Source organism: Anser cygnoides, chromosome Z (assembly GCF_040182565.1).
Source record: "Anser cygnoides isolate HZ-2024a breed goose chromosome Z, Taihu_goose_T2T_genome, whole genome shotgun sequence".
Taxonomy (NCBI): Eukaryota; Metazoa; Chordata; class Aves; order Anseriformes; family Anatidae; genus Anser; species Anser cygnoides.
In genome coordinates this window covers 72,450,138-72,467,858 of record NC_089912.1, presented here as the reverse complement: position 1 = coordinate 72,467,858, position 17,721 = coordinate 72,450,138, and the positions used below count along the sequence as shown (strand labels likewise).

General features: G+C 37.9%; 1 protein-coding gene across 6 annotated transcripts in view; it reads right to left on the bottom strand.

Moving 5' to 3' along the window:
• Window positions 1–906: 906 nt before the first annotated feature.
• DDX4 (DEAD-box helicase 4) overlaps window positions 907–17,721 on the bottom strand; it is a 35,295-nt gene continuing 18,480 nt past the window's right edge. For 5 of the 6 annotated variants that reach the window (XM_066987984.1, XM_048049406.2, XM_048049404.2 and 2 more), the window contains exons 9-18: window positions 16,587–16,729; window positions 15,378–15,530; window positions 14,024–14,178; window positions 12,013–12,142; window positions 10,801–10,967; window positions 9,051–9,196; window positions 8,209–8,308; window positions 5,680–5,950; window positions 5,437–5,523; window positions 907–2,264 (exon numbers count right to left, since the gene is read on the bottom strand). In XM_066987984.1, coding sequence (XP_066844085.1) covers window positions 2,184–2,264; window positions 5,437–5,523; window positions 5,680–5,950; window positions 8,209–8,308; window positions 9,051–9,196; window positions 10,801–10,967; window positions 12,013–12,142; window positions 14,024–14,178; window positions 15,378–15,530; window positions 16,587–16,729 — 1,433 coding nt within the window. In that variant the 3' untranslated portion in view covers window positions 907–2,183. Of the gene's footprint in view, window positions 2,265–5,436; window positions 5,524–5,679; window positions 5,951–6,983; window positions 7,812–8,208; window positions 8,309–9,050; window positions 9,197–10,800; window positions 10,968–12,012; window positions 12,143–14,023; window positions 14,179–15,377; window positions 15,531–16,586; window positions 16,730–17,721 lie in introns of those variants that run through there. The other variant, XM_066987985.1, reaches the window with a different exon arrangement.

The window sequence follows — 17,721 nt, the reverse complement described above, 5'->3', positions numbered from 1 at the left end:
AATCTTGTAGTTCAATGTATAAACTTTCAAAAACAAAGACACACTACTTCAGGACTGCATGCCAGCAAGTTCAAGCAGTTGTTCTGTGCAACCTTTTTTTTAAACCAGAAACACAAGGAAATTAACCAAGGAAGCTACTGCATGAAAGGACAAGATGCAAAATTATCTACAAAAGGACAGAACTGACACAGTAGATTGTCAAACATTTACATTGCCTTGTAAAGGTAGTGAAAGTGTGCACACATCCTCGTTTTTCAGTTTTTTAACTACATAAAGGTTTATTCAAAAAAAAGACTGATTTTCAATTCCCTCCCGCTCTTTCCACCCATGCTAAATTAAAAAAAAAAGGATGAATATTCTTTCTTTAAAAAACTTCAGGAAAGCTCATGAGTTCCAACTGCATACGCTGCATACACCTATTTCTTGTAGGAGTAATTTGAGATGCTATATTTGATGAATTGTAACGTACTAAAAGCTGTTCTAATAATTACTTCACAAGCTACAAATAAAACGCAAGCCTGAAAAACAGGTCTAGAACTAAGATGAAGTTAGTTCCCTTCATAGGTTTGCTCTAAGATAAATGTGACCCACGACTGTAGTTACTTTGTTTGCTTTTCAGAGAAGTAGAAGACAACTGTACAGTTTCCTCCAGAAATTACTGTTCATATGCATTTCCTACCAACAAATCAAAAGCACCCCCTGATTTCTTACCTGAAATTCAGAATGGATACACAGATCCTCAAGAAGAGTTGTCAGAAAAAGGAGTCGTGCCACCCAGGACATTTTACTCAAGACTTCAAGTTAACGTATACCCACTGCTTATAGTAAGTTAAGTGATGGTGTACCTACAATTAAGACTTACATGTCTGTACAGTATGTAGCAGTAAAACCACAGCGCACAAAAAGTATTTTGTAAACAGGTATTTAAGTATTTTTCGAAGAAATACAGAAAGAACAGCAGCATGCTCAACCACAATAACAAATTGCATAGTACTGTCCAAGTCAGTTCCAATACTCACACATTAAACCTTCAGTCCAGTAAGCACAGATTAGAAGTATTATTTCCCTATACTAAGAGGGAAGACCCTACAACAAATAGCACTCGGCATTGTGTGCTGAATACCTGCAAACATGACAAGCTTGTAAGCTTGTTCAGCTGTTCAAGACATTACAAATTACTATTTACCATTTTCCTCTGGGGGCAGTGACATGCATCCTTGTAGCATACTTTGCTGGTAAATAAAAAAAATTCAAAGAAAAAGCAACTTTATGAAAATCTCTTTGTAAAACTCTTTATGTCTGTCTACAGACACTACATAGCTTCTACAACTCTGGGAAACTCTTACAGACAAGCCACCAAGCTTGCTCTAAAGAAAACTTTTCCACAAGAGGTAGCAGAAGAGTACACGTCTGTCAAAGGCAAAAACATACTACACACAACACTGGGCTCCATCCTTCTCAAAAGACTGCTTGGTATTAAAGTGTATTTCAAATAAGTTGTGGATGTAGCCGTTTATCTTTAGTTCCACACTGAGACCACACATTTCATGCACGTTGAAAAATCACCAGCTCACGAAGCTGCAGTTATACATGTTCGTTTTTTGTTTGTGTGTATCATACAAAGACTCCTCAAATTTTTATTAAGTAATTGTTTACAAGGTGTTTAACAGCTCCTTAAGATTGTCACCTCATCATTTGGCACAGATTTCAAAACTAACCTGTTAAAAATGAAGGGACATTAAGTTTTGATGCACCCTTTCATAAAGCTCTCTCCCAAAACAGGTCTTCAGAGAACTATATATTCCCAGGCAAAATTTCAGTAACAAAGAAGTAAGTTCAAGGGATCTCCTAAATTCCACTTGCAAACAAAACAGGAATCACATCCCACCTATTATAGCAACATGCTAGCTACAAAACATCAAACACCTACTGAACCATTTAACACTTAAGAAATACCTTAATTTTTTTTTTCCTGTATGTAGGAAGGCAAGAGCCATTTTAAATTATAATCAGCCCTGTGTTCATCATAACTGATTATGTATGCATTGTTGAAAGCATCGGTGTAAGACACAAGCTAGCTTGTAAACATCAGATGTTCCATAAAGCTTAACAGTAACGAGCATTAAGTAAAATAGCTCACTTAAAACACAACAGAATAAAAACAGTTTGGTACTAAATTGGCTTTAATCCCATGCCTCAAATGAACTTGCGGAACTTGACATCCTCTCTCTTTCTGGGTTCATGCTGCTGCCGCCTTCATAACTCTAGGAAACAGAAGAGGTACTAGTTTAGAATCATTTGCAGATGTTTTAGCACTTCGCATTCATGACTCTCAATGTCATCTGAACATTTTTCTCTACGTTAACGCAGAAGTTTTATCATTAACCTTCCATATGTGTTTTTCTTAGACCCCAGTCTGAAATTAATGCACTTTTATCAACCTCAGTTTAAATCAGGTGTGGGAATAATCTTTCCCCAAGTTTAAATTCCAACTTCTTCCCTTATCTAATACAAATCAATTAACAGAACTTTGGGGAAAAACTTCCTTCTCTTTCTTAAGGCTGACTGCCTCCATCACTTCCCCAGTAAAATCCTTTTCCTTTGGGAAGCTGATTAAGCCTGTCACCTAAAAGATAGTTCCGAAATAGTCAGATAAAAGCCTCCAACAGATTCTAGTTTCAAATTCATCATTTCATCATCAAATGGAATGCATGAAAGGGTAATTTGAAAGAGACAGTGAATACTGCACACAAATTAAGACTGAATCTTCCTTCCCCAGGAGAGAGGTCATCAGCATCCTTATTATGCCCACATTACAGCAGAAGCCTACTGCAGGTGATAGATTTATTAGCACCACTACAGAACATCAGATACAGGTCTCTCATTAATAATAGAGCAGTAGGAAAAAACAGCATTACTAGTTTATTTCAATGAAAAAGAGCTGATTAGGTGTTGTGGTTTTGGCTGGGATAGAGTTAATTTTCTTCCTAGAGGCTCATATAAGGCTGTGTTTCGTATTTTTGATGGAAACTGGTGATAACACACCAATGTTTTATTTGCAAAGCAGTGCATCGGAGATCCAAGGACTTTTCTGCTTATACCACCCTGTCAGTGAGGAGGCTGAGAGCGCACAAGCTGGTAGTAAAGCTGGTCCAGACATACCACAGGGATCAACCTCTACAAATACCTGAGGGGACAATGTAAAGAGGATGGGGCCAAACTCTTCTCAGTGTTGGCCAGTGATAGGACAAGGGGCTACGTGTATAAACTGAATCACAGGAGGTTTCATCACCGCATGAGGAAGAACTTCTTTATGGTTTGGGTGACAGAGTACTGGAACAGGCTGCCCAGAGAGCTTGTGGAGTCTCCTTCTTTGGAGATAACTCAAAATCAGCCTGGATGCTAGATTGTGTAACGAGCACTAGGTGACACTGCTTGAGCAGGGGCATAGGACCAGATGATCTCTGAAGGCCCCTTCCAACCTCAAACATTCTGTGATTCCATATCATCTGACATCATGTTCAGCAATAAAAGCTGGGGTAAAGAAGGAAGAAAGAGGGAACATTCAGAGTGATGGTGTTTGTCTTCCCAAGAAACCATTACACGTGATGAGCCCTGCTTTCCTAGAAGTGGCTCAACACCTGCCTGCCAATGGGAAGGAGCAAATGAATTCCTTGTTTTGCTTTGCTTGGGCACAGCTTTTGCTTTACCTGGTCAACTGTCTTTATCTCAAGCCATGAGTTCTCATACTTCCACCCTTGTCTTCCCATTCCACCTGAGCAGAGTGAACAAGCAGCTGTGTAGTGATGAGCTGCCTGATGGGCAGAACCAGAACACTAGGAATGTGCAGTCTTCTGGAATCACTGTTTTCAGAAAGACTTGTAAAGAAGGCATTAGAATTTGATGATCTCCAACTCCACAGCTCATGCACTGAGTAAGTATGATTAAGAGGGCAGCATTCCCAAGGCTTAACAAACAGCAATCAGATTTCCTCTGAAACTCATGTGTGTGTGGAACAAAAGTCAGTGTCAGATTTTGTAATTAAAAGGTCACAAAGGACATGAAAGACTGACTCAGTTCTGTAAGTGAAAGATTTCATAGAATCATGAAGTTTGGAAAACACCTCCAAGATCATCTGGTCCAACCCTCCCCCTACCACCAGTATTACCCACTAAGTACCACCAGTATGTCCCTAAGCACCACGTTCAAACTTTTTTTAAACACCCCCAGTGACAGTGACTCCAACTCTCTGGCCAACCCATTCCAATGCTGAATCACTCTTCCTGATAAGCAATTTCTCCTAATTTCCAACTTGAGCCTCCCCTAACTTTCTGGAAGCAAACTAGATTAAAAGACTGATGAGATATGCCTTTGAAAGTGATCTAAACAAATAAAATGTCCTTGAACACAAATTCAGAAGAAAGGTCCACTGAGGCTGCAAGCATGAGAAAGAATCAAAAGTCTAAGTGTGTAACTGAGGTCTCGATGAAGACCCAAAGTAGGAAAAAAAACCAGATCTGACTAGGGAGCTGGACTGGAAGGTAGATACAGGTAAAACCCTTTACTTTCACTAGTTATAGGACACAAAAAGATCACACAAAAGGCAGATCTAAACTTGAATAACTCCTGTTTCATATATTGTGTGAACATAGACTGAGTAATTATGTCTGAGGTCAGACAATATGTCAACAATATTGACATTTGGAATGCAACTGAGATGCAATGCAGTTCTTATGTAAGCAAGAGATCAAGGAAAGGCTTTTGTTGAAGGCATCAAAATTCAAGTACATAATAGCAAGAAATATTAAACACCAATTGAAAAAAACATTCCAAGCAGGAACATGCATAGAACTAAAAAGGGATTTGGGAGCTATGCCACCCAGACTGACTCATTTACTCAAGCTGTATTTTAACACCTGGTAACATCAACCCTAAGAAACCAGAAGATTCTTTATCACAGACATTATGAACAATTATAACACGGATCAGATTAGGACATTTATCTAGCTGTAACTGCTTTAAAGTTTTCAGTCAAATGAGTTACTCGGCTGAGTGATTCGCAATAAGCAGTGACTGTGGAACTAGCAACTCTTTGTTCCAACATACACAGTAGGTAAGTTTTTGAAACTACAGCCTTTGTGCATGTCTGCACAAACCTTTTCTTCTAGAGTCACTTGACAAGGCAGATCAAGACTAATGCAGCTAGCAAGGCTACAGTCTAAACAGTCTCTAAAGTCTAACTCTAAAAAGTTAAACAAGTTATCCAACACGGATTTCAGAAGTACTGAGTATTTTGAAGATGCACAACTAAGATAAGGGACACAATTACAGCCCAAAGTTTCAGCAATATATACTTGGTATATATATTGCTAACCACACTTTTATATTTACTCAGAATTCCAAAAGCCAAGGCTCCCACTTCATTTTCAGACTTACCTTTTGGGTATTAACAGATGCATTGAGATTTGTTCCTTGAACACTAAAAGCAATTTCTTCCAACCAAACAGGAACTTCCTGCTGAGCCTACATAATTAGAAAAGTGAATTTAGAGACTTCCACTGCTTTGCCAATTCATATTAAGAGTTTTATGACCATAAGCAAAGAAATAATACTTGCTTAGTATGTTAAAATGAGATCTGAAACAAAAAGAAAAGTTGAGCACTAAGATTTGAAACTTACATCTGAAAGCACTTTAACTAGCGACTGTGCAAGATGGCCATCTGAACCATTATCAAAAAATGAAATTGCTTTGCCGGTATTTCCGCAACGACCAGTTCGTCCAATTCGGTGTACATACACTTCAATAGTCGAAGGAAGATCAAAATTAATAACATGCTGAACATTTTCAATATCCAGGCCTCTTGCTGCCACTGAAGTTGCCACCAGAACTGGACATTTGCCAGAGCGAAAATCCTGAAGAGCTACCTCTCTCTCTCTCTGTTCCCTATCTCTGCCAAAAAGAAAAATTGTTAGAATGGGCGCCTCTAAAATCTGCAGTACTATTTAAGATACAAGTTAAAAGGCCATGACTCAAAGACAGAAGTAGTTCTTGAAAAAACAACCCCCATATGCTACCAGTTTAAGATTTCACAACAGTAAGACACAGCAAATTTATGCCTCCAGAGAAATTACATTTTTTGAGAGTAACATATATTAGAACCATTTCATCAGTGCATCTACAGTCCACTTAAGAGGTAAACAAAATACTCTCAAAGTTGAACATACAAAGTAGAAAAGAAGAGTGTTATGGCAACCTAAATGTTGAAAGAAGGGGAGAAGACAGAAGAACTTCATTCTCAAGCATGCAAGTTAGTCAAGCGTTTTAAGCCACAAGTTCAGAATTCATCTCTACAGAACACTCTGTCACAGAGATGGGCATTTTAATTAGTTATTAGTAATTCATGCAATTACAAAAGAATCATAAATCAAACTCATTGTCTCCCTTAAGATCCACTTGTTCAACTGACTATTTCTTCATGCCGTAGCTAAAAGTGCTTTTCCCACTACTTTGCATTAAGCCAGATTATTAAAGATGGATTCCATGTAGCTTCTTGCACAGGAGCCAGCCAACAGGATAGGCCTTTTTTTTTTTTATCACCAGAAGAAAATTAGATTTGCTCTGGGTTTTGCATTTTGAAAGACTGTTTATAGGTTATCTATAATACCGTAAATCTGAGTTTAACTCATGTTCTTTGTTGTCTAACTGAAAGAACAAATTAGAAAGCTAAAAACCAGTGCTCTGTAGTGTGTGCCATTTCATTAAGCTTGGTAGGACACTATCCCAGAGAAGAGCAACTATCCCAGGGAACAGCAACTATCGTAACACACTTCAACTCAAAGAACTCAAGTGGCTCTGAAGTCAGTAACATTCCTGACAAGTCCGTAGATTCCATGAAACCAGATATTCTATTTGTAAATCTTTAATAAAAAGAAAAAATTCGTATTCTTTAATAAAAAAATTTTTAATTCACTGCACAATAATTCTACAGAAATGCATTAAGAAACTCCTACCACACAAGACAGGTTGCACAAACACCGTTCAGGCCAGCCAAACACAGAAGGCCTGATCTTCTCAAAAAGATCTTTCATGTTTGTGAAAATGACAGTACACAGGATACAGACAAATATTTTTTATCAACTCTATGAAGGTTATTTTAACCTATCTATGGCCTTGGTATTCTGATGTTTGTCAAAACATCATCCAAAACAGAAGATATCCAAGACCCTTCGTCTAAATTACAAAATGAAAAATATCACAATTACTTTGACATTTTGCAGCTCACCATGAATCTTAAGATTCAGTTAGCTAGCCTAGATTTTGACATAAAAATACTGTTTCAGCTCATTACGTGAAAGACGGATTGCCTTAGACCTCAAATTAGTGAGCATCCTACCTTGTTTCTCAGCATTTGTTCAGAAACACAACACTAATGATTAGAATGCAAATACAAGTTAGAAGAATCTTCTCTTTACAACAAACTCTATACAAACAGTGTTACAAGTCCATGAACACATCAAGAAGAAAAACAATAGCATCAGAAGCCTGTATGGGATATGACTGGACTTTAGGAAACCTTTAAGACAGACTGGGAAGATCCACAACTGCCACTTCAGTTCATGAACATCATCTTGCCACTAACATCAAAAGATCTTTTTTGGTCACGCAAATTATGATGGAATCTACATACAAACAACTTTTGATTCTACCCGATTTATTATATCCCAGTTTTATTGTTTAGCGGCAGGTATCAGATTCTTCAGCTCTTATAGAGCACTTGAAGCATGCTCAACCACGAAGATTGATCCCGCACCTACAACATTAGACAGTGATAAGTATTACAGAGCAGCACTGTCAAGTTTTCTTTGCAAAAGTGCTATCAACTACTACAACATTAGGATTTGCACACCTATAAATGCCCACAGTGTGAAGAAGAATGATAATGTAAATGGTATGAGCATTTATTATATTTCCAGCTCTTATAGAGCATTTGAAGTGTGGTAAACCATGAAGATGTATACTCTGCATATGCAGTGAGAACTGGCCTTCAGAAACACTACATTTTCAACAGGGTACAGGTGCTGAGGATTACAAGGCAATCTGAACCAATAAAAGCTAAGTCACAACCATGAAAGTTCAACAAAAACTAAGATCGAGTACTACCAGCTTTCACTGAAAAAATACTTAACCAACTTTCACTTAATACTTACCCATGGATGCTAGTGGCTGGTATGTTTTCTTGACAAAGAAAGGCTGCAATGTAGTCTGCTTTTTTCTTTGTCTCCACAAACACCATGGTTCGTTCACGACCTACGTTGAACAAGAGTTCAGATCTATTGCAGTTCGAAACCTGATGCAGTTTCACTATTCACAGCTACAGTTACTTCTAACAACTAATGTCAGAAATGGCTTTGAATAAAGTCTTTAGCTAATAAATATAATTTCTTGACTGTGTTGAACTAATTCAATCCATCAATTTCCCGATCAACACAAACTCAGATGAAGACTAGTGCATTATGTTTCTCCTAAGTAGAGAGATGAAATACAAATTTTGCTCTGTGGTAAGTCTCAGTGTGAAGTCTCTTTCTATAGCATGTAAATTGACACAGCACACAATTCCGAATACTGAACAACACTAAGGTACACCGAAGGGAGCACAAAACTCCCTTCCAGTTTTGATCATTAAAATGTATGATACATTCAGATCATCACTGTAAACATCCCAGCCATTGACAAAGAACAGGCCCAGAGGTTCCCTTTCATTTAGTATGCCCACACTCTGGAGGTAATACCATCAGGTGCTAAAGTAGTTACTAAACGTCCGTGCAAAGAAACTAACCATCTGGGAAGCTTCTCTGCCACTACTCAGAGGTGACACTCTGACAAATACCAGTAACACTAACAAGTCTAAAACCTGTAACTCCCTGAGAAACGATTGAAAAAGCTTCAGTCAATAATCTTGTAAATTAAACCACAACCTGTTTAAAAGCAAAAGCACAAGTTTAGAAGTGACTGTATTCCCTGGAAGACAATTAGTAATAAGGAAAGCTACCTGTCGTATGTAGAATTTCTATCAGCTTTTCCCTCTTGGAATACTGGGGAACCAGAAGAATACTTTGCTGAACATCACTGCAGGCTCCACCCACATGTCCAACAACAACAAATAAATAGTCAGTTTTCAAAAATTCACCAGCCAGCCTTGAAAAGAAAGAAAATTGAGCAATTTGAAGTCTATTATGTAGCTTATTTTTGCCTTAAGATCAAGCGATTTCATGTGTTGTAAGCATCACAACTACTTACACCATTCCTCAGATGGCAGAGACTATAAAACCGTATACGCATTTTTTGAAAAAGCTAAAGAAGTCTGTATTGTTTTCTAAACAGCTGTGCAAAAAAAAAAATTCCACATATATACTTGAAGTAAAATGGTTTATTGACACACATGCTCACAGAACCATTCCTGGGACACTATTTCATCACTGTCTGAAGTCCAGAATTTGAAACCAACCTTCGAGAGACAGCACCAACCTTAATGACTGTTGAACAAAACTAGGAAAACCATGGCTCTCAACTCCTCTACCTAGAAAGAGTCTTAATGACCCGAGTTCAGGAATAAAACCAAAAGGTATGTTAAAACTAAATCTGACTACACTCACTAAAAAGACTGAATGAAAGTGCAGGAGAGTGTGAAATTAACAGGGCCAAAGAGAGCACCATGTCCTACCTACACTGTTCAAAGTTGTTTTGACAGTAGAATAAAGAAAAAAATAGGTTTCCTGACTCCAGAATCAGGAAGGCAGTAATCCATGGAAAAAAATCAATTCCAGAAAAGAAGGAGCTTTTCACTCTCTAAACTGACAAGATCACTTTTAGGCATTCCAATTTCAAAAGGTGAGAGGAATACTATCACATTTCCAAACTGTGATACAAGCACTCAAGTTTCTCAAGTCTTTTACCAGCATTTGCAAATCCCACAAGATTGATAGCAGCAACGTAGTGTTTTGTTTTGTTTTAAACAAGAAAAAGTCAGTGTATGTCTTGCACAGTTAAAGACTTTCTCTTTTCTGAGGTTGTTAATTGCAGTATTCTCAACTCATCCCTCATTATGCAGAAGAAACATGCAGCAAAACCATTAGCCAAAACAAACTTATAAAGATAACCTAGAGATCCAGACACCAAGGATTCCTCCCATGGTTTTCCAGGCTCAGCAACACCATTACCATCTGCTGAAATTTGCTCTCTGCCTGGGAAGTGGAACATTAAGGGTAGTGAATGATAGAGCACGCATCTAAAACACATTAGTGAAGTTTCAGAATTACCAAAACCAAAGAGCACTCATGCATTTAAAGAATGGTACGTCAGAAAGGCTGGTGAGTTGAGCAATCATTGAGCTGTTTGTTTAAACTTCACCCTGACAGCAAAAATAGGAGTACCGGTGCTGCTTGTTGAACACAGCAGAATCACTGCTTTTGTGCTTGCACAAAAATATGGAGCAATAAGGGCAGGAAACAAACAGGGGCAGTATGAGGACTGCTGCAGAACCAGAATTCAAGAGCTTTCAGACAAAGTTCACAGCTTCCCTGAGAGTCCCCAGCTAAATCAAGCAATTCATCTATACAAGTTAGGAGATCTGTTGTTTAGAAAAAAAGACAAGTCTTCAGCAAAGAATGTTAACAGTATAGCTTTTCAGTACACTTTAACAAGTTTCTAAGTTTTAAAAACAATTAATACACTTAACTCTTCAGACCTTCAGCTCTACAAAAGTACACCTTCAGCTCTATTTCCATTTTCATTTAGCTCACCTCTGAACTTCTTCAGGGAAAGTGGCACTAAACATCAGCGTTTGGCGTTTTTCTTTTGATGGCATGTCTGGGTAAGAAATCAGCTTCTTCATATCTAAGCCAAAACCCATATCAAGCATGCGGTCTGCTTCATCTAGCACCAAGTATTTCAATTCACACAAACCAATCTGTAAATATTTCAGTGAAAGAAAAATTGCATTGTTTCACTGACAGTGCACACTTAAAAGAATGTCTTAACTGCGAAAATACATCTTTTACTTTTTTCTTTCTAGTAGAATTTAATTATTGACAAACACAATCTATCCCTATCATGCGCTTTGTTTTATTTTTATCTCAAACTGAACTCCTAACTTGTTAATCTGCACTAGTTCTAGCCATATGCATAAACCAAAATGTTTCAGAAGTTGGTTCAGCAATGTAAATCAAGATGGAGCCTAATGCAGATCAACTAATATTCAGCACATTTATTTTGAAACTGTGTTCAAGTCTTAGGTTCTCTCCCTCACGAACTCCTTGTTCTGTAAAGAGTAAACATCAGAAGACCTGTAAACAACATTACAACTTCCCTTTGCTGATGAAGACTCATTGTGACTAAAAGCTTGGCAATCAGAGAAGGCCAATCTCTTTCTACTGTATTACCAAGTTTTTTTTTCCAAATTATTTGTCCAGTGCAACATCACTGAGATACCACTATAAAGCAATTTCAATTTGAATTTATAATGGCTTGAGGAATAAAAATTCAAATACTTTACACCTGAATTTATATTTTTGAACAAAACCAGTATGAGAAAGTTTGAAGAATTAACATTAGCACAGTTCTACCAGCAGATAAAAACTATTATATAGCAAAACAAGCAGGACATGAGAAGAAAATGTGCTACAGAATTTTCCATGAAAACTAAGTCAACACAGTCCATTTATTTTTCTATAAAATGTAGTTGAATACTGCAGCCAATCTGATCTAGACTGCTATTTTACCAGCATGCCCTGCAAGAGAGTAAAGAGATCTGGGCTCACAGTACACTTTCAAAATCTTCATGGTATTCAGCTATTCCAAGAAAAGGTCACTTGGATTAAGTGCCTGTACAAAGACAGCATACTGTCTGGCGTTTGTGGCTCTATATTTGCTTCTAGCAAATTTGAATAACGAACACCAATATACACAAGACTAAGAATGCTTAAGGGAATTCAGGCTAAGTTTCACAATCTTACCTTTTCTTTTCCAATAATGTCTAGAAGCCTTCCTGGAGTGGCACATAATATATTACAGCCTTGCATTATCTGACGAATTGAATGGCCTGTTTGTGTGCCTCCATAGATCACAACAGGCCTTATACAAGTTCTATTGTACAGAAAAGAAGTGTGATTAATTTGCCATGTAGATAAATAGTGTTATTACAGAAAAATATATAAAGATAATCAGATTTACCACAAACCAACTTAACCTGACTTGTTTAATTCCTTCACCATACAGCACAGCCTACTACCAAAAGCAGGACCCAAGACCAAAAATTCACTCACTATACGCTCAAGGTTCCCGTTCATACTACCATTTCATAGGATGCACAGGTGGCTTTCTTGGAATGAACGCTACATCTCACCTGCATTCTTCCCTCATCCTTCAACTGAGATAGACCACTGCAGTAAGAACTGAAATGTGTTAGACATCGTTCCCTTGCATGCTGAAGACTTTGCAGGAAAAGAAGAGGATCAAAAAATATGCCATTAGTGCTTCAGAAGCTTCCTACATCTTGAAAGAACAGTCCAGTACGTATACCAAGGTGTATCTTTGTAAAGCAGCTAGTCACACGGAGAAAGCAGCACAACACTCACGCACACGACTGCAAGCACCTTCCATCACTGGATCATTTAGTACTGTCTCCAGTAAGGTTTTTGGCTAGATCAACAAAGTAAAGCTGTATCAGATTTTCTTCTGTGGAAAGAACACCTCTATAACCACGAACTACCTTATTCAGCCACTTGCTAAGCTTCTACATTCATGCAGTGAGCATTTCCATATTCAAATTCCAGATGTCTGATCTTGAAGATACTATTCAGCTTCATACGTAACAAGGCTGAATCACAACTGGCAGGTTTCTACTATTTATCTGGAACTTTTCAGAAAACTTCGATCATAAATATAAGTAGGCTGGACTGGTAACATTTCAGCATTTATGTTACCAGTTGGTGATATTTTATATTCCTGTTTGTGAGCTAAAGGGAAGAGCTTAAGAAAACCACAAATCTGAACCGAGCAATACGCCCACAGTACTGCAGAGGCAACAGGCTCACAACTTGGTATCGTTTAACTGGCTTACATTATATCTTGCTTTTACTGCCAGGCAGCTGCAGCAGCAGCTTTCTGAATTCATAAGGTACTTTATTGTGAAGTAATCTGTACGTAGTTTAAAAGAGCATTAATTAGTAGAACTAGGTACATGAGTAAACCAGTTTTAGGTATTAAGAAGCTACTCTTAGTACTATGCTGAGTGAATAGCTATGTAATACCTCCAAGAGCAAAAAACAGCCACCAAGCCTAAGTTTGCTTGAACAACCAAAGGCAAGTCCTCCAGACTTCGCACTGCAAGTGATGCTCTCCATTCCACCTTCTACGAATAACAAGTCATTAGAGATAATTGATTTATTTCCTCCATTCACTGGTGAACCTATCACTGAACAGCAGAAAGATCACTGGCAATCCAGTATAAACGTAATCTCATCTATCATGCAACATCCAAGGGCACAATGACAAGTTAAAACCTTTTGTTTTGAAGAAGCAGAACTGAAGAAAAGCTTCCCCGAACGGTGAAACACTTCTGTTCAAGATCAGAAACACTGGAAAGTATAGAGGTACTACAAACCATCACTGAAAGTTAACTAAAACCCCTAACATGTAACTCTGCTTGTCAAGATGAAAATAACAGCAAGTAACCAATAAAGCAAGCTAAAATTAAGCTCTTTAAGTAACTTCAATTATCACTAAAGATGATGTGAGTTTTATTACTCCTCTACAAGCTGAAGTAAGCCTCCCTACCGTTGCCAATGTGAAGATGAAAAGTTTAAATTTCTAACCATATGGTAATAAACCTGCTAACCACCTAAGTGCAAGTGTCTGTAATCATTCAATTTGATCGGCACAGAAAAAATTTTTGAAAGCTTGTGAAAGAACAAAGGCTTGCTGATTAAGTAACAAGCAATACTAGGCAGCAGTGCACAAGCTTACCCATAGACAAATTTCCTTGCTTCTAGGAAGATCTGATTTATCAGTTCTCTAGTTGGGGCAACAATAATACATTCTGGTTCTTGCTGCTTTTTAAAGCTACTGGCAGTTATGCCATCTCTCATCATCTGGGCCACAATTGGTAGAAGAAAAGCTGCCTAAAAAAAAAAACGCATTAATATATGTTTAGTCTTAAAGCATTAATCAGTTACACTAAATGCTGTGTATTAATCTTAAAAAGCTGGAGTGCTACAGCACACTATCAACTTCAAGCAAAACAGAATGCAAAAGAATAGACCTGAACACACCACAGAACATCAAAACTTACTTCTCCTCATTTATGAAGTACAAAAGCTCCTCTGCACCTTCAGAGTCTAATAATGCAGGAACACCATCATGCACTCCCTTACTTCTGAGTTCTTCAGGCAGTTCTACACACCCTCTGATGCACACTGGTAATTGATTACCCTGGCATCAAATGCCCTTCTAAAACATGCACTTAGAAGCTTTACATTATCATTAACGGATTTGTAAGGTAACAATGTATCACTAATCTCTAGACTATTACCATAGCACATCAGTTTGTGACATCTGCATCAGTGCTCTTAATTCCCAGTAAGACTAATTATCCCCCAAAACAGAACACTTAACAGTTGTCCCAACAGCATTCAGAGTATTTGTAGCATAAGACTTGGACACTATACCTTCTCCTTTCCATAAAGGGAAGAGGTTCTTCAAAACAGTAACTAATAAGCTACGTAACACAGCTGGAGTTCTACATTATACTGAACTTCAGAAAGCTATGCTTAATAGCCAAATATTCTCATATGGAGCTGTCAATGGTAGGATTTGAGTATATTAGAGTGTTTAAGAAGTTGAGACAACTATCACCTTCTTAACTCTAGTCACTGTTCCATTATTAATATCAAATCACCTAAAACTAAGCATGGTGCCGATCAGACTTGGTAAAACCAAAGACAACACAGCAGGACACACTATTACAATCTGGCATGAGCATAAAAAAAAACCCAAAAGCTTTCAACTACTGCGTTTTTTCTAATAAACATTTTCCATGATGGCCTATATGTCTAATTCTGTATCTGTAGACCTGGAGACTGGCCTGCCATACCTAGTAATTAGTTCACTGATGTATTTAAAAAGATAACAAGCCTGAGAATGTGAATATCCACCCATCCTTTGTGTCTGCAAAGAACAGTACACTTGCCATCTCTGTGCAAAGTAGATTGTTCAACATAAAAAAAATAGATGCTTTCCAAGAAAAGAATGGTTATTGAGAAGACAGGCATTTACCAAAGTCACATTTCCAGTATAAATGAATGTTATACCAAATGCTTACAGTTTTTCCCGATCCTGTTTGGGCACATGCCATTAAATCCCGCCCTGCCAGTATAATAGGAATGCTGTACTTCTGCACTGGTGTAAGTTTAGAATATCCAGCTTTAGCAATGTTCTTGTTTAAAGTCTGACAGAGGCTAGCTTCTTCAAAAGACTGTAGAAGAAAAAGGGGAAAAAAAAGCATTTTACATTATACAACTACGTAAGTTAGAGTTTAAAAGTGAGCTGTTTATGGGATACAGACATCCAAACACTAAAATGCATTAAATTATGAGGGAGGGGTTTCACCAGTCATCTAGATTGTCAAGATTCTCACAAGTGAAAGACACAAGGTTTTCTTCAACCCACTCATGCCCTTCAAAGTAGTGTTATTCGTATGTCAGTGAAGGATTTGGAGAACTGCCCAGAAGCTATATATTACATCTGGATGCAAACACATTTGCACCATGACACGCTGTGAAAATGAACTAGAACTCTGTTTCGTTACATGTAGTGGATATACTCAGTCTCTGTGCTAAAACTGCTAAGGGGAGTTGAATCAACATCACTATCCAGGAGCAAAAAGCATCATACATGACAACACGATTTTAACTTCAGTGAGAGACCCTTTGTAGGAGTGGGAAGGGGATCAACTCCATATTACTACCATTCCTCCCTCTGCCCTTCTTCCTCATTCTTCTTCTTAAAAACGAGTCTGTCTTCCTTTGTTCTTTTTTTTTTTTTCCAAGCTAGCCAACTGGCCTTAAGTGGAAGCAAAGTTACAGAGAGCTTTTAAAGAATAAACTGCAGATAAGAGAAAACAGGGCTACAAATGTTCAAAACCACCTTTGTCCAAATGAAAAGTATTCCAACAGGTGTTCATTCACAATCTTAAAGATTCCCCAGTAACCAACTTCAACAAGATGACTACCAGCTTTCCTAGAAATTGCTGCCCAAGACCTCTTTCAAGCTGTAAACTGGTGTTTTCTGTAACTTAAGGAATATACGTACTTCCTGTTCATCCAGCGTTACTTATTCTAAGCCATTTCTGTCATTTGTCAATCTCATTTTGAACTCAAATTTTTATCTTCCAGGAAGGTGGCATCACCTTCCACCATAGTATTGTTTCCAATATTCAAAATCTGTATTTTCATTAGGACTGAATACTACATTCAAGATGCATCCTTGCAGAATCATGTAACACGATCCCCAAGACTAAAAGTTCACTAACCATTAATGGTGCTGGAGGGTCAAGTCCTGACACTTCGACAATGTTTTCATCATACTTGTCAAAATTAATTCCTGTTTGATAACGTGCAAAGATGGTTTGCTCATCATCAGGTGGAGGAGGGGGAATGTAAGTCACCTTTGGACCTTAAGAATACAAGAACAGAAGTTCATGAACAATAATACAAGGAAAATCTAAACTTACAGACTATTTTAAGTATGGAGCTACTGAAAGAAAGTTCAGTGGTACGTCATTTGCTCTTTCCTCCACTTTCTAGGTAAGAAAGAACTTTCATATACTGATTCTATTAAAATTTACTTTTATACTACTAGACCTAAAACTTACTTGCATATAAAGTCAGACTTTTGTAAAGCATTTTTATAAAGCACTCATCTCATATTTGCTCAAGGATCTTACTTTAAAAGTGACTCACAGAAAATTAGGCTCTACAGTTCTACAACAAAAACTCATTACACTATAAATTGTCCCCAACTGATAACAGTACAATTGTTAATAAGCAAGGATATAATTCATTTGTCATGGCAGTACATTTACACTTCTGTATTCTGGAAGGTACTTCTCAAGCTAATGAACACAGATGTAAAAATGAATTATTTGATATTCACTAAAGGTTACCAATACTTTCTTTGCAAAGGAACACTTTTCACAGGAAGCAGGGTCCCTCTAGTCTTGGTCATATTGTTCATTACTCACTTGTAAATACAAACCAGAAGCCCCTTTATTAAGCTCAGTATTAAGAAGAGCCCTTCTACTGTGGGGAACTGCCAACTGGAAACTGGAGCAGATATTCTCCTGAAAAATCTCCATTTATGATTGGTTTTCCTTGCAACTCCCACACCTATGCCTCTAGAGCTGAGGTGTATTTTCTATCCCATTTCCTCACGTCCTCTCCGTGGTCATGCAGGTAACACCACACACAGAGCGGCACGTGGTGAGCATACCCACTACATCCTCTCTCTTGAGCAGATGAATGCCTACTCCTAAGACCTGAGAGTGGTTCATACAAGTGGAGAGAAAGGAATTCCCTTAGGGTTGCTGCACCTACCGAGACAAAGGCCCACAGGGAGGAAGAGAGACTTTCTCCATGTTGCTGGAGTTGCCAGCCAACTCATCACGC